The following is a 27,308-nucleotide window of genomic DNA, read 5'->3' as shown; positions in this document are numbered from 1 at the left end:
TATCACACATCATTTTGTAGCAGCCATCTTGATTCAAGATATTGCACCACTCCAAATTGTTCTGAACTCTGTTGACCAAGGTAAATGTGTCCATTGAGAACTTCGCCACGGCAACCAGAACATCACTATGGCAAGTGTCACTTGTAAACTTATTTTTGTTTGGTTAATTGTTATGCTATGAATGCATGATCCAACCAATGAAATTCCCTGTTCCATCTGCCTACTACTGGCTAATGTCAGAATGAAAGCCTTGATGTGTATGGTCCAATATGAAGTAGGTTCACAGCCTTCTAGGTTGATGTGCAAACAAGACTCCCTGATACATGATGCCATTAATCTCCATGCTTACCACGAGAGAATTGTCTATTTCTGTTCGACCATCATCTGTAAATATAAAAACAACAATCTTCTTTAAACACATTTGATCATGAAAGAAATCATCACGAATGACCTGAGGACAGAAAGGGAACATGGCAGTCTATATATTTATACATGTTAACAGAAGATAATTTCAGATACCATTATTTTCTATGAATTATAGTTAATGATAAAAAAAAAAACCAATCTGTGAAAATAGATGGGTTGGTGTTCGAGAATGATGGTTATAGCCAAGGTCACAGATCACATCTACAGACATTTGTTGATACTTGCAGGTGTTTGGAATACATTAAGAAATAATTCACTTTTGTCAAGCCAATGCAACCCCAGGATACATCTATTATTATTACCAAAGGCAGTTTGTCATAGAGTACTTTAATAAAATACTTTTTGAACCACAAAACCTAAAATAATATACATGAACACAGGGGCACCAACACGATTTTATCAGTAGCAAGAACATCAAAACATAAAATCTAATGTCATTTTGTAACATATTTTAGCATTAATTAAATTCCCTCAAAAAAGGTACTATATGAGTTTAATTCTAAAAAGTAAATGTAAACCTGTAGCCTTTGGCATACATATAGATAAATCAAGGTACCACATTCACTTTCCTTGTGATAAAAATCAAATTTATTTATAGGAACTTCTGAGAACAGCAAATTTTTAAAGCAGGAATTTAATTGAAATAGAAGTATTTTGTATGGTGTGATTACATGGTGTAACACTGGCTGCCATCTCCGCCTGCAGGACCATTCTGATAGTGTCATATACATACAGGATGTAAGGTAGATTTTCCCTTACAGAAATGATTTTTACCTAACATATCTTAGGGCACAGCTTGTCACTAGATCTTCTGTATGATGTAATCTCACAAGTGGATCAAAATGTACCATGTAAATTCCACGTATGTTAAAATTGATGTTAGATTAAATGCTGTTCTCGTACACTGAATGTAAATTTTATCATTTTCTCATAAAATGAAAAACGTTGATGCTGTCTGTCACAAAATTTTATCAAATATTTTGCTTTAGTGGTGAAGTACTCAGTAATTCAGGCCAATCACAGGTCGGAGCATGAAATTAAGAAAATGGTTGTTTTCATAAGATTAGATATTCTCTATGTATCGACAGCACTTTCTGACTCTTACAAGTCATGGCAGGAAATGTTTTCACCACTAATAATCAATACATTGATGAATATTTATGAATTAAAAATGTATTATTTAACTATCTCCTATCAAGATCATTTTATAAAGCTTTAATACTTCAATCATGCTAATGCAATCTAATAAAAGCTAACATTTATAAACATCTTAAAAAAAAAGTCTTTGAAGACCAGCCATGATTTAACTTTTTTACCATCTCACAGGAACACTACACATCATAATGTTTCAATATCTTGTCTTTCTACATGTATCAAATTATATAAAAAAAGCTATAAGGTAGAGCTAGTATTCGATTTATATTGCAGACTAACATTTAATTGATTCATATCATGAATTTTTTATAACAACAAATGCTAAATTACAAAGTTTCTACATAAGTCAACACCTTTGATGAAAATCTACAGTTCGTCTATAAAACGAGCTATCCCCTTGACAGAATATCACATCAAAAACAACTCACTCAAGTGAGTCGTTTTTTATAATTCTATAATTTCTTTTAAATTGTGTATAGAAATCACAACAAGTCTATCTGTGGCGAGTCTCTCCGTCTTCCTTTAAAGTATTTAAATAATCTCCAGGTAAATATATAAACCATTTTTCTTCAAAATTAATATCAAGATAATCCTATTATGAAGTGTATAGATCCTACATTTAGCGACACCTGTACAAAAACGAGCCAAGTTGTCGTAATTGTAAGCCAATAAAAAATCCTTAGCACATTAAAGAATGTCATATAACTATTAGAAGATTGCATTTGATCAAAATGAGCAACAAAATTGTATAAAAGGAATTCGATTTGATTGTATGTCACCACAGGAGACACTATTTGGCTTGATATAAAAGCAGTTTATATTCATCTAAGTCAGCAAGCATATGTGTTTCATCAGTCTTGTTTTTTGAAGTTAGTGTAATATCAGTTTTGTGATTTTAATAAAGGCCATTAATTCGGGTATATTAACCTAAATTTTGTAAGAGGTTGTAAAGAGGTAGACACATCAAACTAAAACGTCTCTTAGATCTTACGGATCATTTGTGCGTGATATCTGTGCAGACGAACATGTCTTATCAAAGGACAGAAATTTCAAGGTCCATTTTGTCCATTTAGTACTTGTGTGGTCAAAGAAAACAGCTGACTATCCCTGCCTCCTACTGTCCCTCCCTCCAACAAGTAGGTATCGAAAGGTGTATCATACAATTAAGTCATCTCTTTGGTGAATTCTGTATTTAAAGGAGCATCTGGGAATGAACAGAGTTCATACTGAATATAAATGTTCTGCTGAGAAGTCTGATAGCCATTTAATGTAAATAAGAGATGTTTTTCTTGTATCAGAGATCTAGCTCCATCAATTGGTTCCATCAGATAGGGCGGCTTTATCCAGGTAAAATTTGTCGTGTTCGACACACCTCACGGCTTTTGTAAGGAGACATTCAATGACAAACTGTCAGCGCGGTGATGTCTCTATACAGGATAGCTATGAAAGGGAGGGCATATTCAGGAGCCTTTTACCTGTGTATAGACTTAACTAGGCATGCAATAATATCCTATTCATGAAATTTACACTACACAGAGGTCTATAGTGGACTCTCGGGAGGGGGACGTTTATCACAAATCTTCTAGCAAGTCTCACAAATACACAACACAGAGGTCTATAGTGGACCCTCGGGAGGGGGACGTGTACCACAAATCTTCTAGGAAGTCTCACAAATACACAACACAGAGGTCAGTTGTGGACTCTCGGGAGGGGAACGTGTACCACAAATCTTCTAGCAAGTCTCACAGACTCTGGGGAGGGGGGCGTGTACCACAACTCTTCTAGTCAGTCTCACAAATACACAACACAGAGGTCAGTTGTGGACTCTCGGGAGAGGGGTGTGTACCACAAATCTTCTAGTCAGTCTCACAAACACACAACACAGAGGTCAGTTGTAGATAAGGGAATAAAATTCATCATTTGATGAAATACACAGGCCATACTATTAAGACAAAATGTTGATATAACTATTGAATGGTTGTCAGATTTATTGTCAATATGAATGCAATGTAGATGCTAATGGACATGATTCTATCTATCTGTCACCCGGATTGCCTTCCCATTGACAACAAATAGAATCTGACCACTCTTTAGTGGGTACTTACTTCTGCTGGTAATCTTTATATGTGTGCTTGGCATACTGTTGTGTGAAATTATTCGCTCTTCCTCCGAGGTCATCAGCCTCTTTCTGGGGGGTTCCTCTACCAGCGCGGCAGCCCTCGATGCTTCTTCCATTTTACGAGTGGCATGTTCCATAACCCGTGATGCCGCCTCCATGGCGATAGCATCGCGTTCTGTAAGATGATGTTCTGTGAGACTCCGATGATGGTGGGTTGAAGTGGGAGGCATACTTTCTTCCTCACCACCTGAAAAGACAAGGAATGTTTGAATGGAAAAGAGTTGCATGTTTGATAAATCTTGTCAATGTCTCCTAGCAACAGTGGCACATGTTTGATACATCATAAAATCATTTCTTAGCAATAGTGGCACATGTTTGGTAAATCATAGAATCGTTTCTTAGCAACAGTGGCACATGTTTGATAAATCATAAAATCGGTTCTTAGCAATAGTGGCACATGTTTGGTGAATCATAGGATCGTTTCTTAGCAATAGTGGCACATGTTTGGTGAATCATAGGATCGTTTCTTAGCAATAGTGGCACATGTTTGGTGAATCATAGGATCGTTTCTCAACAATAGTGGCACATGTTTCATAAATTCCAGCATTGTCACCTAGCAAAATAAGACACAGGAACCAATACCTGAGTAAAGTATCATGAAGACCTGTCCTGCTAATGGACAGACATATAGATGGATGGACAGACAGACAGATCAATGGTTAGACAGACAGAGGGTAGGATGGATATTAATTTTTGATGCGAGGCCTTAATATAGAAAAAAAAACAAAAAACCAATAGAATTGTCTAGATGCTCTGAAATTTCATTAAAAATAAACTGAAAAATTGTGTTGCAGCAAACACATATCAGTCAACTTCCGTTTAAAAAGGTGTCTTCATTCAATTAGTGTCATGATTAGAATAAATTAAAGCATCGGTGATTAGATGTTTTATTTAAAGTGTTTGTGTCAAATCTATCAATAGAATTATACAACTGCCATCAAGTGACGGATCAAAATGTCCTAATTAAAATATTGTTATAATAATCAACTACAATGAATGGATTGTTTTAATGTTCATAAGACCCATGTAAGATATTTTACAGAATTAACATAAAACTGAATTATAAGATACTACTAAAGATGATTGTCATCATTAAAATATACAATACAAATAACTGCTGCTAAAATGGTTCTTCAGATAAAAGGTTTTATAGAATTGTTTCCACCCACTCAACACTGTTACAGATAGGTAAAAATTACCATCATCAAAATCCTGAAATTTCCTCCAATTACACAACCCTATCGCATACATAATGTTTTCTTTAGATATCTTTACCTGACAAAATTTTGTGTGGGCGATAAAAAAAAATCAGCTACGTAAAGCACAAATAGAATAACTTAAAAACTTTCATCATCATTTAACCATCTTATATATCTTAAGTCTTAATAAGTATGTAAAATGAAAAGGTACAATAGAAAATAATTAAAATGAAATGTATCGCACAAAAATGGTTGATAACGATTGTAATTTTGTTCTGAACAGGAAGCGGGGTTCAGGCATGAATAATTGTAAAATTATGTCAGTTCATTTTGTAAATATAATCAAGATTTAAAACTAGGTGTGCATCAGCTATCATTAGTGTAGAGAGGGTACCTAATTATCATTTTCTCAAAAGTTCACTGGGTTAATCTTACATCCGGAAAGTCAGGTTTACTGATACATAAGATATACCAGTTAAACTGGATAATATGCTGATATCATTAAAGGGTAAAAGTAGTGATTAATTTGAGGGATGGGTGCCCAATGTACTAGTATGACAGCATAACTAGTCTTGTGTGACGCGATGTTAAATCAACCATGTTTCACATAATGTTTATAAAGTTACTGCCTTCCGAGCCAAATCACTGCCTCGCCCCTTACTAGAGATACCATATACATTTCAATTACTATTTTATATTCCATTGATGTCCTCATTCTAAACAATTAAATTATCATTAGAAAATGATTTCAAAGTGGCATTAGTATTGGTATCGTTAAATAAACCAATTAAATCATGAAACATGATCGTTGGAGACATTGGTACTTGGTTCTCAATCCATCTGTCAATGCAACACTCATAGTTATAAAATCTATAGCCCTTTCTGTTACAGGATAATTTTCTAAATATTTAGACAAATAAATAGCGTAGTGGAGTATCTATTTCATCACATACTGAAATCTGAATCCGATGTGCCCCAAGTGAGCAGCTATGATGGCTTCTAAAGAGGAGCCCCTATTAGTATTCTGTGACCCCAGACGGGGTCAATTGAGGGTTACATTTCATCTGCTACCTCCCCTCCAGACTCAATGTCCCTCCTTCAGTAACTGCCTCTACAATTAATGATCTCAGGTTTTTTTTACACATCTCCAGATCACAGTCAAAAATCAAACCTATTTTCTTCAATTCAGCGCACTAAATGATTGGGGAATCGATCTACGGAATAGCTGTAACGTCCCGCGCGGTGACTGCTCAACAAACACTGCTATTATACTCGCGACAGACCCTGTTTGGCAGCAGCTTAATTGAGAGTGTTAAATGTATAAAGCTATTAAATTAAAGGTCTAAAAATCATTTTCCTGCTTATAACCAACCATCATATTATTTTAACAATCCATTGCCAAGATTTATTTAGCGTATTATAAAGGCTCTCATTACCTGTCATCTAATGCGCTGACACGTGATCTGGGATCTTGGAATACCAGGTGACTTGGCAAAGCCTATGATTTGATACGTTTTTATGACAAAGCATTGGACAGCATAAATAAGATGAAAACAGAGATAACTTCCGCGAGTCGAATGAGCGATCACCTCTAACCATGCGAAATTCTAATTCACACAACTGATATATCCGTTAGATATTTAATGGAGAAACCATTGATATCAGAAATACAGTATTACCAATCTGATCCCAAACAGAAATTAAATACCTATTAGTTTTTGAAAAATGCCATTAAATAATCTAGCTCGGTTCCACCATTAATAATGTAATTATGTTTATTTGGTTACTGTAAATAGAAGGTTTAATTGCGGTCAGTTAAGTACACCAACAGCTTTCCTTGCCTGAGACAGCCACAATCTGATTTGATAGATGAATAAAAAAGATAACCATCTCATATATATTTTTACTAGATTTCGATGTACAAGGTGACTCCATCACCATGGTAGAATTGATTCTAAAATTATCTCTGTCAAAAACCATTTATATCACTTAATTATTTCCAACAGGTACCTACATATTTAATCTGTTGAAGAGAGGTGAATACTTCTGCAGGCTTATAAACAAACAGTAGTGCCAATGTTTTCATGAAAAATTCTCACAAAGGTGATATTTCTTTTCACAATGCCCCCTTTCCTATGCAATCTAGAAACTGAACCTGGTGTCATGATACAATGGGATAAAGAGGAAGCAAATATGTTGAAAAGTTCTCAAGATATGGCAATGATTTATGATTCAGTATGGACAAGGTGCCCCACCCCTCTCTAAAAAATGTGGGGGACATGAAAAATCACATTTTGATGCTCATTTTATCTAGCAAATATGTTGTATTTCAATATCAATATAAATAATTAAAATTATAAAAGTAAGTATTAATGTGTTTTGTGAAATATGTTTATTTCACTTACTACAGAATCTTAATGATTTCCACATTGAGATGACCTGTAAGAATCTCTGAATTCTGTGAAATTTATAACAGACTAAAGGTTAAAGACGGTAATGAATGGTACTTACATAGTTGATGAGCCTGTAATTGCCATAATTTCTGCAAGCTTGTCAGAGGTGATCGACGGTCTGCATTGGAAAAAAATCCAGCTTTCAAAATGAAATTTATTTTGAAATCAGAATGATACCACATTTCACCTGATTAATTAAGATATGTTCAACTAAAGGTCAAATCAGAATCACAACTATATCAGAAAGAAGTTTAGAGTTGGTATATATCTAAAGCCAAATCCAAAATTCTGATAAGGAAAATACGTACCTGATGTGCTGCCTCCAAATTTGCCATTCAATAGATTTCCATTCAAGTGAGGGTGATGAGCTGTTGGGATCAAGGTTGGTCCAGGTGAAAGGTCATAGCCATAACTTGACCTACGACCTTCACGTCTATTTCCATCAATTGCTGCTTGAAGCTCTTGTGGAGAGCTCAATTTAAGCTTTTCACATTCATATGGATATAGGTATTTCATATACCTGTTGATAAAATATAGGTGTGAATACAGGTGTTATGTAAATTTTCATTTTTTATACAAACAGCAAAAAAGTATTTTTGATAAATCTTTTTGTAAGAAGTGAAGTTCCGATATAAACATTTTAACTACAGTACATGTAGGAACAAATTATAACTGATGCTGCTAAGAGCTGTTAGGGTTACAGGGCCCTGAGTTCAGTCTTCAGCCCTACAATACATCGCCTTGCTAACTCAGAAGGGATTCCAAACATCACAATTCTAATGGCATGTTATAGTGCAAACACATATTATTCAAAGATAAAAATATATATTATCAATAAAGGTAAAAAATATTTTAGTAAAAACTGAAAATTGATAAAAGGTCATAAAACCTGAACTATAGACGATACTTACTGAGTTCGAAGTGTGAAAGCTGCACTAGTTATTGATGACGGAAGATTCAGCCCCTTTGTAATCTCCCGCCACAGTTTCTTATTTATGACTTCCACCAAGCCTCCTTTTGAGACAACCAATCGGAAGAGCTCATACAAATCTAGTGTTTGCTTTGCCATGATGGGAATTCTGTTCACTGGTGTTCCTGCAATATATAAATAAAAGCACTTTGATTTAGGTGTAACACGAGACGAAATGCTTGCTTATAGATGTTCTTTTAGAAGTTGTATAATTTAGTCTCTAATACAGTGACTTCTTTGTGATAAAGCTGACAATATGATATCTCTGTTTTGTTGTAATTACTTTGGATTTACATATTTTTCTAGCAGAGGAATTATTTTGCAATATAATTTTAGTGTTGATTTATCATTAATTTCACAAGAGTTGATCTACCGTCTAATTAGTATAGCCAATCCCGAGGCTATAATCCAATGTAAGAATATTTAACAAGCGCTATAAACAGTGTCAGTTTGCAAACTGATTCCATCAAACAGAATAAAGTTTCACTGAAAGGAACTTCCAGTGAAGAGGTCACTGTTGTGTACTAATCTTGATGGGGAAGCTCCCTGAATCAAATGTAATGCAGATTCACATATCAAGATCTAATTGTAACTGACATGGGAATATTTCTCCATTTTCATTTTTATTATCCAAGTCATTGATTTTTCAATCATACCAAGATTTTGTGTTTCAAAACACATAATATTGATATCTGAGACATCACTCATCATCAGTATCAACAGTGTGTAAAAAAACAACACAGTCTTTTCATTTCATCTTGCCTCCATGTTGGTTTATTAAATCAATACACTGTCTCCTATAGTAATTATCCATAGATATTTCTATCTCCTCAAAAACACACATAAAATTGTTCCAGCTTTTCCCTATAACCTACCGTTACTGCTACATTATATTTCCGATTTGTCATCAAAGTAAATCAACAACATCTCGCCATAGACTTGCTGTGTGTTTTTGTTTTTACGTAAGAAGTATATCATTTGATATTCTTAATATGATGATAGCATGACTGGGATCCATATACTTCTACTGATAGATCAGAGATCCTCATAACCCTCCGTACTAAAATATTCATTGTCTTATACTTAATAATCGGTAAATCAGAATCGTTGACAACAACGCCACAACAAAGACAAGATAAACATCACAGCATCACACATCAAACCCAACAGTGATCGTTAAAAATCAAAATTCCACATCCTTACTTCTAATGATGAATTTCATTACTTATTTACAAGTCTTGTGGAGTAGTATCAAAAGTACATAAACTATCAAAGTTGCAGGAAAAATTAAAGTGCTTGATAAAAAAACCCTGTTGGATGAAGTGGAACATTGTCTCTGATAGATGTAGATAAAATGATAATTATTAATTTATACGGGATCAATTTAAGCTGTTATTACAAATCATTTCCACTCCAATCCTGATCTTCTCTCACTAACACTATTATATGATGAACGTTCACAAGGCGGAGACTCCAGTAGAGTACAGGAATTAATAATGTATTTCTGATGAAGGAAATTTTTTGCTGGATAATATGAACTTAATTGGAGGTTTGTTGAGCCAATCTCTCCGTGAAACTCGGTATAATGTTCTGGTGATATTATAGAAAAATCAATTAAACAGTGAAGGAATCTGTAGTGCTACCTTACATCTCGACTACTAACCCAGTTAGGGAGGGGGCGGGAAAGGACGGGGCGTGAACACTGTTTCATTCACATTTATGGACATTGAGAGAGGCCACTCATTTGTTAAGGACAGTCAAGGGAAACTGTTTATTTTAGGATGGCCAGAGGTGGAGGCAGGACAAAAAAAAAGGAAGAAAAAGAGGATGACCAGAGGGAAAGAAACTGGTGTTTTGGATGCCTCTGGGAAAAAAAATGGAAGGCTTAGATGGGGAATGAAAGATTGTGAGATCAGGGGCTGGAAAGTGTATGTAGGATACATGACTGTTTCTTAAGTTGAGGGTTTGAAATAGTCCAACAAAGAAATATGTTTTGTAGTTGTGGTTGCAAAGCTATGAGAGGGTGGGACACAAATTAATTACATATGTAATGATAAAGGGACATCATTCCATGACATGTTATACTCGATTATTCTGACCAATCACCAAGCTGATTTTATAATAGAAAATTCTGGTGGATTTCATTAATCGATGACAGTGACTCTGTATTTTGTGTGAGAATGGCTGCATTATCTCCACAATATGATTAACAAAATAAACATTGATTTCTGAGTACTGATTGCTCAATTAACTCAAACTAATCAATAATATTCACAATGATAGCTATTCTTTTCACATGAATCCACATTTATTCATCAATATCCTGAATCCAATCTATGTAGTTTAACTTGATCTCCAAGTCATGTGATTACCAGAATCTCAATGACCAATCAAAGAGCACTAAGGTTGTCACCTAATAAATAACCACACGTGCCCTAAACATCCCTTGTACGGCTACAATCAAGCTTTTTGTTTTGTATTGTACCAGCAACAACAGGTCAGCAGTCAGTCGCGACCCAATATAGCCTTGTCACTCTCAATTTGATTACAACACTTCTATCAACGTTGTTGTGAATAAAAATGATTAAGAATCAAACTGTATACAGGTACATTTACAGTGTCACACGCAGAGGGAGATATTAATATTTTACACATTTCATAATTACTCATTACCAAGAAGACATATTTTCTTTGACAATGCATAACTTAATCATTGACCTGGCTAATTAATTACTATTCTAATAGAAGTATTGTAGTGCTGTGTTACAGCAGAATGATTAATTAGCCACAGATATTTGATGTATTCAAGAGGAGACAACTCTATGGCAAAAAAAAATCATATAGTTGTGTGAAGGTAAAATTCATTTAATCTCCAAACCAGATAAGTATACAGATATTATAAGAAGTCTTTGTATTATTAAAGCTAGAAGGATGATATATTGTACAATCATCAATTTTTGTGGAGTGTTTAAGTTCATATGTCCGCACACTGTGATGGTTGATATAAACAGATTTATTAAGTTATATCTATTCACGAAATCAAGTAAGTGTTTATAGTCATTCTAAGAAAAACACTATTTAATTGATTTTTCTCCCTGAAGAATTTCTGTGACATTGGTGCATGGTGAAACTTTGTGCTTGTTTGTAAAGTCTCCACCCCCATGGCCTCTTAAAACCACCACAAGAAATCACACTGTAACTTTTTTCTCATTAAGTTTTCGAAAATTGTTGTTCAGTTTACAAATTTATTGACAGTAAAAGTTGTATTTTTTTAAACATGTTATCAGTGCACAATATCATGTCTATGAGTCTGACAGTCTTATCTGACATGCTGATCGCTTCCATGGAAATTTTAACTCTTTGTCCAAAGCCACCCCTTACTACCAACCCTTGTCATGAGCTCATGCCATTAGCAAACTTTTGACCTCTTGTTTAATTCCAGTTTAACTGTAAATAAAAGAGAACTTGTATAATTAGATCCCAATCAGATTAATAAAACTTGATAAACATCTTGTTTATAACACAGTAGAAATTTTACATTCATTGAAACCTTTCCCCCTGACCTAATCCATTGAGAGGTCTTCAAGTAGAATTTCAATTAATCAAAACATTCTGATCATATAAGCTGAAAAGGCATTAATCGTTCACTGTGGTAAGAGATTGGAGAGGATAAGATTGAGGTTAAAATAAAGAATGGACACAGCGTTTATGTGTGAGACGTTTATTTATCATCACTGGAACACAGGTTATTGAGTACAAAATGCAGACCAATTAATCACAAATAGATGTTATATCAATTCTTTTTCTAAAAAATACATACATTTAGGAAATGTATATCTGAATTTACTTGTTAGTTTTTTTTAATTTCCTATGATTATCGTTAATAAACTTTATGTCTACAGAAAAGTAATTTGTATTAAATGTGGGTGGTCTTTGATGATATGGTGTAATTGAGAATATCCTGTACATAGATACTTTCAACATTCTTATGATGTAACTACTTACTGTATGTCATGACCAATCATCACACAATTCTTACATAGAAATCACTCTGATTACAGCTCAAACACTGATCTTCCCCTTCAGGTTCTTCAGTCCTGATCAAACCATATATCTTGCCTAATGAAGACCTGGTAAAAACTAGGTTATTGTTTCTAGATTCCCAGTCAAAACTAGGTTATTGTTTCTAGATTCCCAGTCAAAACTAGGTTATTGTTTCTAGATTCCCAGTCAAAACTAGGTTATTGCTTCTAGATTCCCAGTCAAATCTAGGTTATTACCTCTAGATTCCCAGTCAAAACTAGGTTATTGTTTCTAGATTCCTAGTCAAAACTAGGTTATTACTTCTAGATTCCCAGTCAAAACTAGGTTATCACTTCTAGATTCCCAGTCAAAACTAGGTTATTGTTTCTAGATTCCCAGTCAAAACTAGGTTATCACTTCTAGATTCCCAGTCAAAACTAGGTTATTACTTCTAGATTCCCAGTCAAAACTAGGTTATTGCTTCTAGATTCCCAGTCAAAACTAGGTTATTGTTTCTAGATTCCCAGTCAAAACTAGGTTATTGTTTCTAGAATCCCTGGTTAAAACCCTTGTTAGCCTTTGTATTAGGTTTTTCCTAAAACACTACTCAAACCTAGCTTAATGTTCCTAGAGGCTTTTGCCTAACTTGACTTCTGGGGGAACTTTTCAGACAAAATAATGAAGCATGATCAATATACCAGCTTCCTATAAACCAAAAACATGTGGTACTTACATGTAAAATATTCAAATTTATTTTGAAGTTTTGTCATAAAGTGACGGGTATATTGTTTACATATTACTGTTAATGCCATTTTCTGGGTAGGCTTGATCCAAATATACATACTGATACTTGATCTGCACAGATTAACTTTATCAAAATAAATTAACCATGTCAGTTAATGCAGCGAGGATATAAAGTTAAATAAACAAAACAGGGCACTTTCCAATCAGTCACTGGACCCTTCTCCCTTGGCGGCATGTTTGCTTTTCAGCAACTTAAGTTATTAAGTCCCTCTGGGCCCAATGATAACAGACCAGGAGGGACAAGCTGTATCAAAATGTCAGCTCGGAGAGGAATTACCACCGTAAGTCGACTAGAATTGAAATAATATTTCTCCACATCTCAACATGTTTTTAAACACCCTTTTAGTAAGTCTTGTAAATGTCTTCAACATCCAGTGTTGGATTGCACATTTCGGAATGAAAACATTGGAACGAACCAAATCTGATGAGTAAAGCCCAGACTTACACACATGTGGCAGAAAGAATCGACAGATAGTTTAGGGATGTTCTATATGGTCTACAGCTGTATAATCTTTTAAAAGAAGTTTTTAATTTGTGTTTTAACCTTGATCAAAACAAACTCATTGACATGAGATAGCAAACAAACTGAAATGAAATTGTGAATTTGAACTTTGATTGAAATAGGGACGTAATCTAATGTCTGCAATGAAACGATCATTAATCAATCTATGAAAGATATTATTCTGAGTAGCTGGTTACAAATCATTTTTCTTCAAAATTCAAACTTAAGCTTATCAAATCAGTCATGCTTGGGTGGTCAGACAGCAAGGTAGTAACACACGTGTCATTCAACAAAGAGGCCGGGGTTTGATTCTCAGATCAGCAGTAAAAAGGTATGAGGGCTGACAACATAATGTGGCTTCCTTCTGAGACCCTTTTCACACAATATCCCTGTATGATGTGCTTTATATTGTGATGTATACTGACTATCCCTGTATGATGTACAAGAGTGCAGTGGATCTATTATTTAAATGCCCAGTTAATTGATGGCAATTATAAGGGAATACATTGACGTTCATCCTGGATACCTAAATAATTTAGATTCATTCTTTGATATTGAACTGGTGTGGTTGTGATAAACAATATACATCAAACAAATGGATCACATCGCCTCAGTGTTCAGCAAAAAATTCAAAGCACTCCTTGTCACAGTTACACAAACTGTCCTTCCTTCTGTAAAATGCCATTAGTCACAGAAATCGGGAATATTTGTTGAATGCTCTAAGTACATTTCCCTATATAGATTTTGATATTCCTTCTGACTAGTTTGATTTTCCTCAGTTACAAGTGTCATCACATAAAGCTATTAGAATCACTGACAAGCATTGTTGGATTCTTCTGTATCTAATCTGAAATTAGTACCAAAAGGTGCTATTCTCATGTGTCTTGTACAGTCCTGTTATAATACCGGTAAGGGGTCAGCAGTGAAAAAATTCTACCCTGTGGTCAGAGAGGTTTTACTTCAGTGTGGTCAGAGAGGTTTTACTTCAGTGTGGTCAGAGAGGTTTTACTTCAGTGTGGTCAGAATAGAGAGGTTTTACTTTAATGTGGTCAGAATAGAGAGGTTTTACTTTAATGCGGTCAAAATCCAGAATTATCCTGTACAGTGTAATCAGAAAAGAAAGGTTCTATTGTAGAATGGCTAGAATAGAGAGGTTTTACTTTAGTGTGGTCAGAATAGAGAGGTTTTATTAGTTTTGTCTGAGGTTTTACAGTGTGGTCAATTTTACTTTAGTGTGGTCAGAATAGAGAGGTTTTACTGTAGTTTTGTCAGAATAAAGAGGTTTTACTTTAGTGTGGTCAGAAAAGAGCGGTTTTACTTTAGTGTGGTCAGAATAGAGAGGTTTTACTGTAGTGTGGTAAGAATAGAGAGGTTTTACTTTAGTGTGGTCAGAATAGAGAGGTTTTACTTTAGTGTGGTCAGAATAGAGAGGTTTTACTGTAGTGTGGTAAGAATAGAGAGGTTTTACTTTAGTGTGGTCAGAATAGAGAGGTTTTACTGTAGTTTTGTCAGAATAAAGAGGTTTTACTTTAGTGTGGTCAGAAAAGAGAGGTTTTACTTTAGTGTGGTCAGAATAGAGAGGTTTTACTGTAGTGTGGTAAGAATAGAGAGGTTATCATGTACAATCTTTTCATACTCGAGGTTGTACTATACAGTATAATCAGAAGAGGTTCTTCTGTATAGTGTGGACGGAGAAGTAAGGTTCTACTCTACAGTGCAGTGACAATGCAGAGATACAACCGTATATTCCAATAAAGTTACCTGACAGCTTTAATCATGCACCTATTCTGGTCTACTGGACCTTGTCAGGTTTCCTTCATTTGGAAGTATTAGAAAATTCACTTTGAAAGTTTGTGATTGAGCGCCTATCTAGATATCTGTGTTCCTTAATAATAGAATGGGTTATGGTATGTATAATTCATCCTCACCTATTTTGTAATCAGCTTGTATTACCTGTTTAGTGGGATGTTAATAGTGGCTTAATTATTGGCTGCCTTTAACAACAAAATTCATTGCTGTCATGGTTCCACACCTGTCGCCACAGTCTCAGAATCAAATACAAAACTATTCAAGTTAAAATTACAAATAAAACTTTCTACAACAAATATTACAAATCATTTTTTCCACAAATGAAGTTTTTATTGCTTTGTATGTAGCTCTAGACATAACACTTCAAATTTAAAGACATTTTCATGTCTTTGCACCAACTCAATAGATATTTATACAACTGAAACCATTTCTGGTCATTACAGTAGCATTTGCCTACTGATCAGTTTAACAGTAATAAATACATACAACTTTTCTTTGTTATAGAGCTTTTGAGTGGCACTTTCCACTCCATAAAATCCCAGTAACACCTTTCGAACTTAAATTTTCCGTCACATAAGCATCTCCAATTTAAGGTAATGTTGGCATAGATACCATGTTATGTTTCTATTAGCTCGTTTCTGTCACATGATGTAAGTATAGGACAGTCCTACGTAATCCAGCTAGTCGGCACCACCCAAGGATATTTATACTTAGAGTACAGTTAGCCTCTCAAAGTTCAAGAAAATTTCCAAGTTTATAAGCCTGTAAATTGAGGTCATGTAGATGGAAGTATATAACAAACAAGGAGTATTTACGGCACAAAATTTTAACAATGTGAGTTAAAACCCTATATACATATCATGTGGCTGGGCTGCCTATTGCTCATAAGTGTTGATTCCTTTCACCCAGGGGAAATCACCTGACATTCCTATCAAACTTTGCCAAGTAAAACTTGCTAATTACATCTATGGGTCATTAAATTCTCTTTAATGCAAGAACAATACTATAGTTCATTGGTGTTCATAGCCAGCTTATGTCTTCAGGAAGTCTTAATCCAAATTGATGCTTAGGGACAGTGGCATCGTAATAACCGGATAGAATGGGGCTGATTAATTTCGCAATAGTTACAGGAAAGCTAGCTTCAATTAGCTGTCCCTTTTGGTTTGGTTTAATAATGTCAGTAGAATAGAGATGGTAAACTAGATCACAGTTCGAGCTCTAGCTAACACCTTACTTTCTTGCCCATTCCAAATTATCTGCTGGTATAATTCAATATGGATCCCAATTAAAGCAATTATGGGCTCCTTACTCCCCACATTTAGAGGGCCAATTGCACGCATCTGTGTTCCCAGGCCAAAACACATTCTCTTCAATCTTAATTCAACTTCATCACTTGTATTCTAATTTTTTTCACATTTAAAATTTTCATGAACCCAAGTGCCAACACAAGTTGGATTTTGTTAAATTGAACCAATTCTGTTCATTTTTTTCTTCTATTTTCTACAACTCGCACACCTGTATAATTATAGTGGAAAAAGAAAGTTAATTCTGCAGCCGGCAAAGGGAAAAAACTGAGTATCACCACTGGAGTTAGATTATATAACTTGTATCAATGGTACCAGTCCATAGCTACCATTTAAGTGCCTCTGGCTATAAAAGTGTGTTTCAATATCTCAGACAAGGTCTATCCAAATCATGGCTGATTCTACACAGATCTTTGCCTCCTATCATTTGATTATTAGCAGACAAAACATTCTGCTATACTTCATGTTTTCTCACAAATCAGGCATGAAAATTAATTTATTCAAAGCCCTGTAATAACTGATATATCTATGTCTCAATTCTGCTCTGATTGTTACAGACATTTTCCCACCAATTCAATATTATGCTATAATATATTATTATATTTTGTATAACATTTCAATATAATGTTATTATAATATTTTGTATAACATTTCATATGATATCATTATTATTTATCATTATATTTTGTATAACATTTCAATATAACGTTATCATCATATATTATTATATTTTGTATAACATTTCAATATAATGTTATCATCATATATTATTATATTTTGTATAACATTTCAATATAATGTTATCATCATATATTATTATATTTTGTATAACATTTCAATATAACGTTATCATCATATATTATTATATTTTGTATAACATTTCAATATAACGTTATCATCATATATTATTATATTTTGTATAACATTTCAATTTAACGTTATCATCATATATTATTATATTTTGTATAACATTTTGAGAGCAAAATAAATTAAGAAGCAGGAATGAAAACAATGTATATCAACAGAATTTGACGATCTTCAGGATCATATATTGTAACATCAATTTTGTTTAAAGATAAAGCATTAGTGAATTTGATCGGCAGATTCTGAAATGTTGATAAAACCTAAACCAGTGTTCTAGTATATTTTCCTCGTGATCTATTTTCCCTCCGACTGGAAGCCCTGTAAACTTTAGTGTAAACTTTGGCTGAAATGACATCATCTGTCTGCCCACCATCACGTTTTGAGAAACATGTATCCTTATTTTGTAAGCTGCTTTCATGTCAAACTTGCGTCTAAGAAAAATGTTAAAGTAGGAAAAAACACCCATCAGAGCGTCGCCTCTAAGACAATTTTTCAGAATAATCTCCAATTTCAGACACCATTTTGTTATTGAAAAATAACAGCTATTTCCAGCCAAGCAATAGCGGAAACAAAATTTATGAAGTTTTGATGTAAATGAGAATTCAACAGAGACCTTTGGCCTTTGTCCAAGAGAAGGTGTGAAGCTAAGGTATAGACTATTAGAGTTCTGTAAGAGCTGGAGGAGACTAGGACAGGTACCTGTTAGGTTCTACTTTATATCCCAGAATGGATCTCCTTCAGGGCCACTCACACCCTAATGTAATAGCCGATCGGGGCCAACCATATGGAAAGCAATTTCACCTCTCAGAATGAATAAGATCAAAATTGTGTTGATAGGAAACCATGATGAACTCTCCCTAAATGGATATTTATTGCTGCTCAATAATTTAGTAAGAGGTGTTATCAATTTCTCCAGCCTGGGACATCAAACACCTTGTTGTCTGATTACGCCAAATTCATCCAACTTATATGAAAACCTGCCAAGTTGGCCACATCAGAATCGAATTAGACAACAATCAAAGGAAATCGTAATTCAATGAACGAAGAATAGTGGAATCAATAGGCTCACCACTCTATCCTCCACACACTTCTAGTGTAACATTCTCATTTTCTGCTTGCTCTCGTAAAATGGCTAAGAAAGTTAGGAAAGTCAGCCATTAAATTTTTTGTGTAATATGCGTAATAGATCTCTGTCGGTTTGGTAAATGGACACTGAGGCTATGTTCCACACATATTCACACCCGGGCTCTGAAATCTATGGTTATTACACTGTTCGTCTGAATCAAGCTAACTCTCTACATATACAAAATGTCTGTGGAGACAAAGCCCACCTGTCAACTACAAATACCAAATTGGTACAGGTTTTACCTATTATAGTGTCCATCACACAAAATCTGACCACAACTGACCCCATACAAGTTTTAACAAGTAGTATATAAGGGCGCTGACATGGGAAAAAAACACACACCAGGTTGTCTCCCTTAGCAGTACCTAAGGGATCAAAATGGCACATCCATTGTCACTTCTACCAGTAAAATAAAATTTATAAATAATTTAAAAAATTTAAAGTTTTGAACCAACCAATCTTGAAATATTGAACTGTCTTCTATTTTTCTGAACAACCATTAAAAAGATACTTTTTTAAAAATATTAAATAAGATATTTTTTCCTAGTTAGATATGGATTAACAAAAAATTGAAACTTTAAAAACTCCTTTAAAAGGTAATATTTTCATATAGAGTTTCTTACTCATCAGTTTAGGATCGCTATATGTTTCCATGAAGTTTGAGAACTTATCTCAACTTTTGGAAAAAAATTTGATTAACACTCTGTTTTAGAGCATTAGAAGTATGGAAACAATGTGTTCAAGGCAACGAGATCAAGATTTCATCTTTCAGTTTTCAGATTTATTTCTCGTTACAGATAAAACAGCTGAACTAATAATGGAAGAATAGCTTTTTTAAAATGAACCAGGCTCTACATATTTCTACATTTATCAGCAATGACTGTCATTAGGAAATCATTTGGGGATTATTTGAATTTGATGTCACACTGTGATATGTCACTCCAATAGGATGCCAGAAAGGCTGTCTGTGATTGGACATTGGTCTCCGATCGTGCTGTTTATACAAATGTAACAGCACTTTTGCTTGGGAGGTTTACGTAACGACCACATGGAAATGTGCCTGCATGACAATCAAATTTACCCTTATATAAAAATAAACACAGAGAGAGTTGACAAATTACCATGACTAATACTGAATGCACATTGTATAGAGCATACTGGTAGCGCTGAAACACAAATATACAGATTGTTCGATAACTAAATTATAAATTGATATGCAGAGCATAAAAAAAGACATTTATATTTACACATATTTTTTCATTGAAGCCATAAACAATGATCGTGTGATAATAAAAACTCAATAAATACCCATTTATAAACTAAAAATGAAATATTTCACATCACATAAAAATCAATAACATTACTAGTACCATACATACAGAGATTCCTACTAGTGTTTGTAGGTTGATCTCTGAATGTTGCCCTGATAAATCACCTACATCCAACGTATTTCCATTACAAGTTCACGATCAAATAAATGTCACCATTTCACTAAAAGAAATGGAGATGTTCCTTTTTTCATGTGCAAACAGATGTTGTTGAATCCAACCCGCATCACCTAATGTAAATGGCGGAAATAAAAGCTACTGCTACCACCTAGGCGTTGTTCAGTTACCAACAGTAGATGCCACTGGAGACACACTACAAATATTCCATTTTCTCTGTATTAGCTTTTTAACACAATTTATAAAACAATTCGGCTGATTGATTTACTTGTAATGTTGATATAATACAAGGCCTAATGCATAAGTAGCACCTCTGTTAGAGTATCATTTAATGTTGAAGGATACTTGTGCGACCTCTGTATTAATTTAAGAAACGGAAACCAATGAGGGAATAGTCATTCTTGAGCTCATGTCATCTTTAATGTCATCTTCAATCATCCTTATTTCATTTCTTATCATCAAGCCATAAAACTTAATTACAGTACCAATGATTATGAGATTTTTGTGGATAGGGGAATCTATAATACGAGTGTTGGCCTGTCCCTGGAGATGCTTGGAAATCCGAGGGGTATGAACAGGAGAAAACAGACCTAACGGCTTGTCTTAGCCTATCAATTTGATCCAAATTACTTGACACCTTCGCAGGGATGGCACAGCTGAGACAAATGCTGAGAGATCTTGTCACTTTCCATTGATATACCGAATCAAGCTGTCATTGAAAAAAAAATCCAAATGAAAACTTTTTGTATCGTATCAGGAACACAATAGTTGACAATAGCGGCAAACATTATAACACAAAGGAGATATAGAAAGCATTGTGATACTGGGCAAGTACGAATACAGAAACCAGTGTGATACTGGGTAAGTACGAATACAGAAACCATGGTGATACTGGGCAAGTACGAATACAGAAACCATTGTGACACTGGGCAAGTACGAATACAGAAACCATGGTGATACTGGGCAAGTACGAATACAGAAACCATTGTGATATTGGACAAGTACGAATACAGAAACCACTGCGGTACTGGACAACTACGAATACAGAAACCAGTGTGATACTGGGTAAGTACGAATACAGAAACCATGGTGATACTGGGCAAGTACGAATACAGAAACCATTGTGACACTGGGCAAGTACGAATACAGAAACCAGTGTGATATTGGACAAGTACGAATACAGAAACCACTGTGATACTGGGCAAGTACGAATACAGAAACCAGTGTGATACTGGGCAAGTACGCATACAGAAAATCGTCTTGATTCTGAGCAAGTACCAATACAGAAAATTGCCTTGATTCTGGGCAAGTATGAATACAGAAAATCATCTTGATACTGGGCAAATACAAATAGATCATTGTGATATTGTGAAAATATGAATCCCAAATCATGATAATAATACAGATACCATTGTAATACAGAAGAACCTTGATATCATGAATACATAGACACTAATAGTTACAGCAGAAACCCCATACCACACTCACAAAACACCCAAACCATTGTCGAATTCTGCTGATCTGTCTCCAGACAGTTTGTGTTAGGTTTACGTTTCCCCGATGACTCCAGTGTTAATTAATACCGGTCAGTGACCCTCATTGCCCATTAATTGTGAACCATCAGTTCAATTTTTTGCACTTTTATAAGAAGGTGTGATATGAGAACTGTGATACTGCTGTCTCCGTATGACAGCCTGAGGAGTAGATAAATTACATGGCCCACACTCATTTACCATCTGCAGGCCAATTTTTTTATCAACAAATCACTCACCAGTATCACTGATCGTATCACTCTCCTCATAAGTGAGAATCTATTATATTCATCAATAAAAGACACTATTTAATAACATAACTTTGGTGTTCTTTGATCAACTACAGTGATCATGTCATCCTAATTGCTGCCGTATGGTATACAACGGTATCTTGTACCAGTATCAAATATAATCCTTACTTCAATTGCTTTAATTGTTTGTAAATGAAAAAAATATCATTTTATTCCAAAAATTAAAAGACCTTTTTATTTATTAGTTCCATACAAATTATAGCCTTGATTGTGAGACAATCTTATATTGGTAAAGAAATCAATCAGTTGTAATAAAATGATCAAGGAACAGAAATGTTTAGAGTGTGAAATGTGATTAGGGCAATCAATAAATCTGTATATGATATTGGGCTTTACAAGGATATCTTCAATTCTTCTGAAATCATTGGAACTGGGAATTTTTTAAGTCTCAAATGATAAAAAGTTTATCATAACTATGTTTTGTTCAAACCTACATAGAGGGTGTCTTGAACTTTATTTTGATGAGTGCATTTCCGGGAAGATAGTACAGAGTACTGTAAGTACATCGTGATTATCTTAGTACAGTGTTTTCTGAGTACAGCACTACCAGGGTAACAGTACTATCTGAGTACAGCACTACCAGGGTCCAGTGTTTTCTGAGTACAGCACCAGCAGGGTAACAGTACTATCTGAGTACAGCACTACCAGGGTAACAGTACTATCTGAGTACAGCACTACCAGGGTCCAGTGTTTTCTGAGTACAGCACCAGCAGGGTAACAGTACTATCTGAGTACAGCACTACCAGGGTAACAGTGTTTTCTGAGTACAGCACCAGCAGAGTTATAGTACATTCTGGGTACATTATTGGCTGGGTACAGTACTATTTTGAATACATTACTCTCTTGGAAGGGTAATGGCTGTATGATTTGGTGTCCTGTGGGTTACTCCCACTGCTGTACCAGATAAAATCTATACTGAGGATTCTAAGCTGCTCAGCCACTTCTATTGTTACACAATTGTGTGTATATTGTGTAACCCTCTATCTGACACTAAGCTGGGAATAATTAATCACGTCCAGTTTCCATCCCATTGACCAATGGCACCCACTCACATTAAACTGTAAGCTAAAACCAATACATTTCCCCTTGGCAGTCCATCAAAAACATGTCACTTATTTAACAAGAAGATGAGTTCTTCATCCTTATCACTACAGGGTAATGAGAGGGGAGGGGTGGGGACAAGCTACCACTCCCTACAGCCTGATAAACTCCTCTGTTGTTACATGCCATTTGTTTCTAAAGAGCCATGACATGGATGACCCCACAATCAATAAACAAATGGATGATGGACAACAGCAGTTAGACATCATTAATTGCTCCTAATCTGACCTAACATTAAGTGACCACAACCGACTGACTGGCCACTGTTTACCGGTCAAACTGGCTGCAGCATCTCTTTTTCAATGAAGATCAATTGAAAGAAAGAAATAAAAAACAACTAATACTAAAAAAAACCCAAAAAACTCACTTTCAAATTTACGAAAAAAAAAAATGAAATAAAAAATTAATCCTACGCCATCCAAACAATACTGCTGTATAATTTATAAACAATTCTTTAATTTAATGTTATTTTGTAACTAGACCGAACCAATTCCTTACCCAGACACCCAAGAAAGTTGAACATACCCCCACATACTGAAATGCCTATACTACAAGAGGGAAGTGTGGTAATGTTGATACACTGTAATAAATACATGGCCAACAATGTTTAGGGAAGTCGGGCCTCCATGTCAAGTACTTCAGCCTGATATTTATGTCCATGCCATGGAAATTTCTTTGAGCTTGAGAAAATGCAAAATGGGAATTTGGAGTGGCAAGCAAGTGTATTACAGCATAAAGTGTTGCCATATCACAAAGATGATGGTATAGTGTATACGAGACCTGTATTTCATTAATACACCAGGATTTCAATGTTAACTGTACCAGATGTAGGTAAGGGGAACAACCAATGTGCACATGTACAAGTGACAGTGTCCTAATCTGTCTGTCATACCAGGGGGATGTATCAACTGTGCCGGCCAGATATCATAATAATTCCTACTTAATTTGGACCATGTGCATCAATAAATAAGAGTAGAGCCCCACGCCATTGACAGTAATGTCTATAGAATTATGTTGATTGCCCGCGTCACTATCCGCACACATTTTACTGCTTAGGAGCCGACATATGCAGCATGCACCACTCCAGTCAAGTGCCATTATCAAGTATTATGTAATCACGCAATTACAGTATTTATAAAGCCTAACCAATCAACATATGTATGCATTTGAAAAGTGGGAGGGGGAAAAATCAGAGGGGGATAGGTAGGTCATACACCTGATAAATGCTTAGAGATAGCCTTACAAATCAAACATTCCAAATCTCACACAGACAAACTTCACCAATGTTTAAAGACAACTTCATTTTATGATGCTTCAAATTTTGCAAATAACAGCTTTTGGAATTAAGCTTTATATTTTTATTACAATTTAAAATAAATACATATTAAGGAAACTGACACTTATTGAAATGTTCATTTTATTTTACAACAGTGCCGTAAGAAAATTTGGTCATATATATAAACAGAAAATTAATTAAATTTAAAGAAAAACACTTCAAATCTTTATTGTAAAACATGAAAACTGAATTTATTACGACCGCCTCATGTTAATTTCTGAAAGAAACGAAACATTTAGGTGTTAATTTCATGAAATATCATGGTATATCACGAGATGGAACAAACTTGACATGTATGTATGGTGCAAAAAAAATTACTAAAATGAAATAGAGTTTGATTTGTGGAGAAGGTAAAGCAGTTTTTACATTACATCTGTAGATGAGAGATCTTGCCCTCACTTGATGAAGTTTTACAGTACCCACAGCATCAATAAACCGAGCACAGAACAAGGTAACTGTATCTATGCTGTGTATACAGAATTTACGTATCAACCTGGGTATCTCAATTTTACAACAGTTCACTCACAAATTGCTAATAAAATATATATCGTGTAAAGATTCTTCAATCGCTACAAATTTATGACTCAATTTTTATAATACTAAATCAACATTTGATATAATGAGGCAGATATTTACACCTAAAATGCTCCAAAATTACATGAAACCAGTTTTACGGGTCCCAGTATGGCACCTAAACTCTCATAGAAATCCTCAAACAGGTTAAGAATCCCTGACAATTTGGCATTAAAACAATTTCCATGTACATTTACAATGATTTAACCTGATTTCACTCGACTCGGCAGAAACCCCTCCAGCAGCAGGGAGGCAGGGCAAGAGAAAGGCTAATCAAATTATACTATCACTTGCCTGCATATACATTATGACAGGCATGTGTTCTGATAAACCGCACATATTGTTGTTTTCTTAGGTAATTATCATGAAATGATTCCAATACTTTGTTGTTTTTCTTAGTTAATTACGGTAGATGGTGGCGATAGGGGTATACATTATAAAATAAAGGTGAGGTGTATTAATTACTGTATATCTGACAGGAAGATATTGCTGGATGTTGTAAGGACTGGCTGGACTAACAAAATAATCCTTCTGCCACAAATCCTTGACACCGGTGTTGTATTTGTGTATATGTCACTTAATTATCAGTATCATCAACAGAGGCCTGTATCACTATCTTTTCATCAGAATTATAGCATCATAGGAGTGCCTGAATCAGTGTATCTTATAATTACAACATCACTGCTGACCACTCCTGGGTGCTAATATCATAACACTTCTTGGACATTTGGGTTTAGTTAATCATTTATTCGTGTCTCTTCCTAAGTGCACAAATCTGGACAAAAAAAGTTATTACATTGTTCTTCTCTTACCACCTAAAGTCCACAAAATTTAGCACACAAATCCGGATCACCATAAAGTTTTACTTCCTCTCCCATACCCCCTTAAGTCAACAACACAATTAAGTCCACATCTAAAATTTACCACACAAAACTGGACGAATCATAAACTTATTATTATATAGTTCCTTTCCTCACCCCCTGAAGCCCACAATAAATTCAATTTATTTCATATAATGTATTTCCTCTCCTCTGCCCTCTTAAGTTAACAACCCAATTAAGTCCACATGTAAAATTTACCATATAAAACTGGACAAATCACAAACTTTTCAGGAAAAATTGTACTTTAAACAATTAAAAAGGGTTGTCGCAAGGAAGAATAAAGGAGAACTTAAGAAATTAATTTCTTTCAATTTAAGATGTCATTTCCAACTGATCATGATTTTTTTTAACATTGACAACAGACAATGATTTCTATTATATACATAATGAAATTTTAACCTCATTTGAAAAATAACCAAACAAACTAAAACCAAATGATAAAATCACTGCCTGGATTGATTATCACTGCATGTTCTCCTTAACACGGATTCATCAAATTTATATAAGGCAGTCGCAGTAGTCATTCACTATTAGTTTCTGAATAATGGTTTTCCTCAATACTTTTTAAAGTTTGTTTCCCACAAATTAAAGAAAACACACAGATACAGCACAAGTTTAAAAGTCCCACCTGTACGGAGGATTAGATTGTAGCAGCCCTGAGGTATAAATGTGATGCCGGTTATGATGTTATCTACTTATTAGTAGGTGGTCCTCATATTTCCTACAGCTGATAAACCTGTTGTGATTTCTCCTCTATAATAACACCATCATGTGGTCACTCTATAAGAAAGTAGCACAAGCTTTATCAGGAGCATAAGATACAGGTATTATATTTCCTTGATATAAATCAGCTACATGCAGAACATCTGAAGGGAGGGGGCCAAACATTCTATATATTCTGATATACACGTCACCATCAAAGGGGAATTAATCAAGATTTCAATCCAGCAATCCTCCAGTACAAATCGTTTAGGACATTAGATGGTTAGTATGTAAAAAACAAAGGGTAGGAAACATGCCTTTAATCATTGCTGTCTATGATGTAGATGGAGTGATTGAATTCTACATTCTTTATATCACTGGCAGAAGATGGCAATAGATTAACCCCTAGTTGACCTGTATGGAGCTTTCACAATGTGAGAAACATCTTTTCATAATGGTGTATAATGGCTGATGTTTACATATGATCTGTATAAGCTGCATTATCCTCCGATACCATCTCTATATTGTAATGAGTCTTGCTTTCATTAGTCTGCCTCCCCCCTGCCTCCCACCATTCCCCTACAGACCTATGTCAATACACTGTATTATTATT

At 34.7% G+C, this 27,308-nt stretch overlaps 1 protein-coding gene across 1 annotated transcript in view; it reads right to left on the bottom strand.

Annotated features, from left to right (window-relative positions):
- Nucleotides 1–280: 280 nt before the first annotated feature.
- Nucleotides 281–27,308, bottom strand: part of LOC132545884 (AT-rich interactive domain-containing protein 3A-like) — a 59,914-nt gene continuing 32,886 nt past the window's right edge. Inside the window, exons 4-8 of the mRNA XM_060209557.1 lie at nucleotides 8,324–8,507; nucleotides 7,721–7,932; nucleotides 7,471–7,551; nucleotides 3,687–3,947; nucleotides 281–384 (exon numbers count right to left, since the gene is read on the bottom strand). Coding sequence (XP_060065540.1) covers nucleotides 281–384; nucleotides 3,687–3,947; nucleotides 7,471–7,551; nucleotides 7,721–7,932; nucleotides 8,324–8,507 — 842 coding nt within the window. The remainder of the gene's footprint in view (nucleotides 385–3,686; nucleotides 3,948–7,470; nucleotides 7,552–7,720; nucleotides 7,933–8,323; nucleotides 8,508–27,308) is intronic.

The sequence above is a fragment of the Ylistrum balloti genome, unplaced genomic scaffold (genome assembly GCF_031769215.1).
Source record: "Ylistrum balloti isolate Yb309-2 unplaced genomic scaffold, AGI_CSIRO_Ybal_v1 Utg369860, whole genome shotgun sequence".
NCBI lineage: Eukaryota > Metazoa > Mollusca > Bivalvia > Pectinida > Pectinidae > Ylistrum > Ylistrum balloti.
Note: the sequence above shows the minus strand (reverse complement) of the source record. Positions and strands in the feature narration are given on the sequence as shown.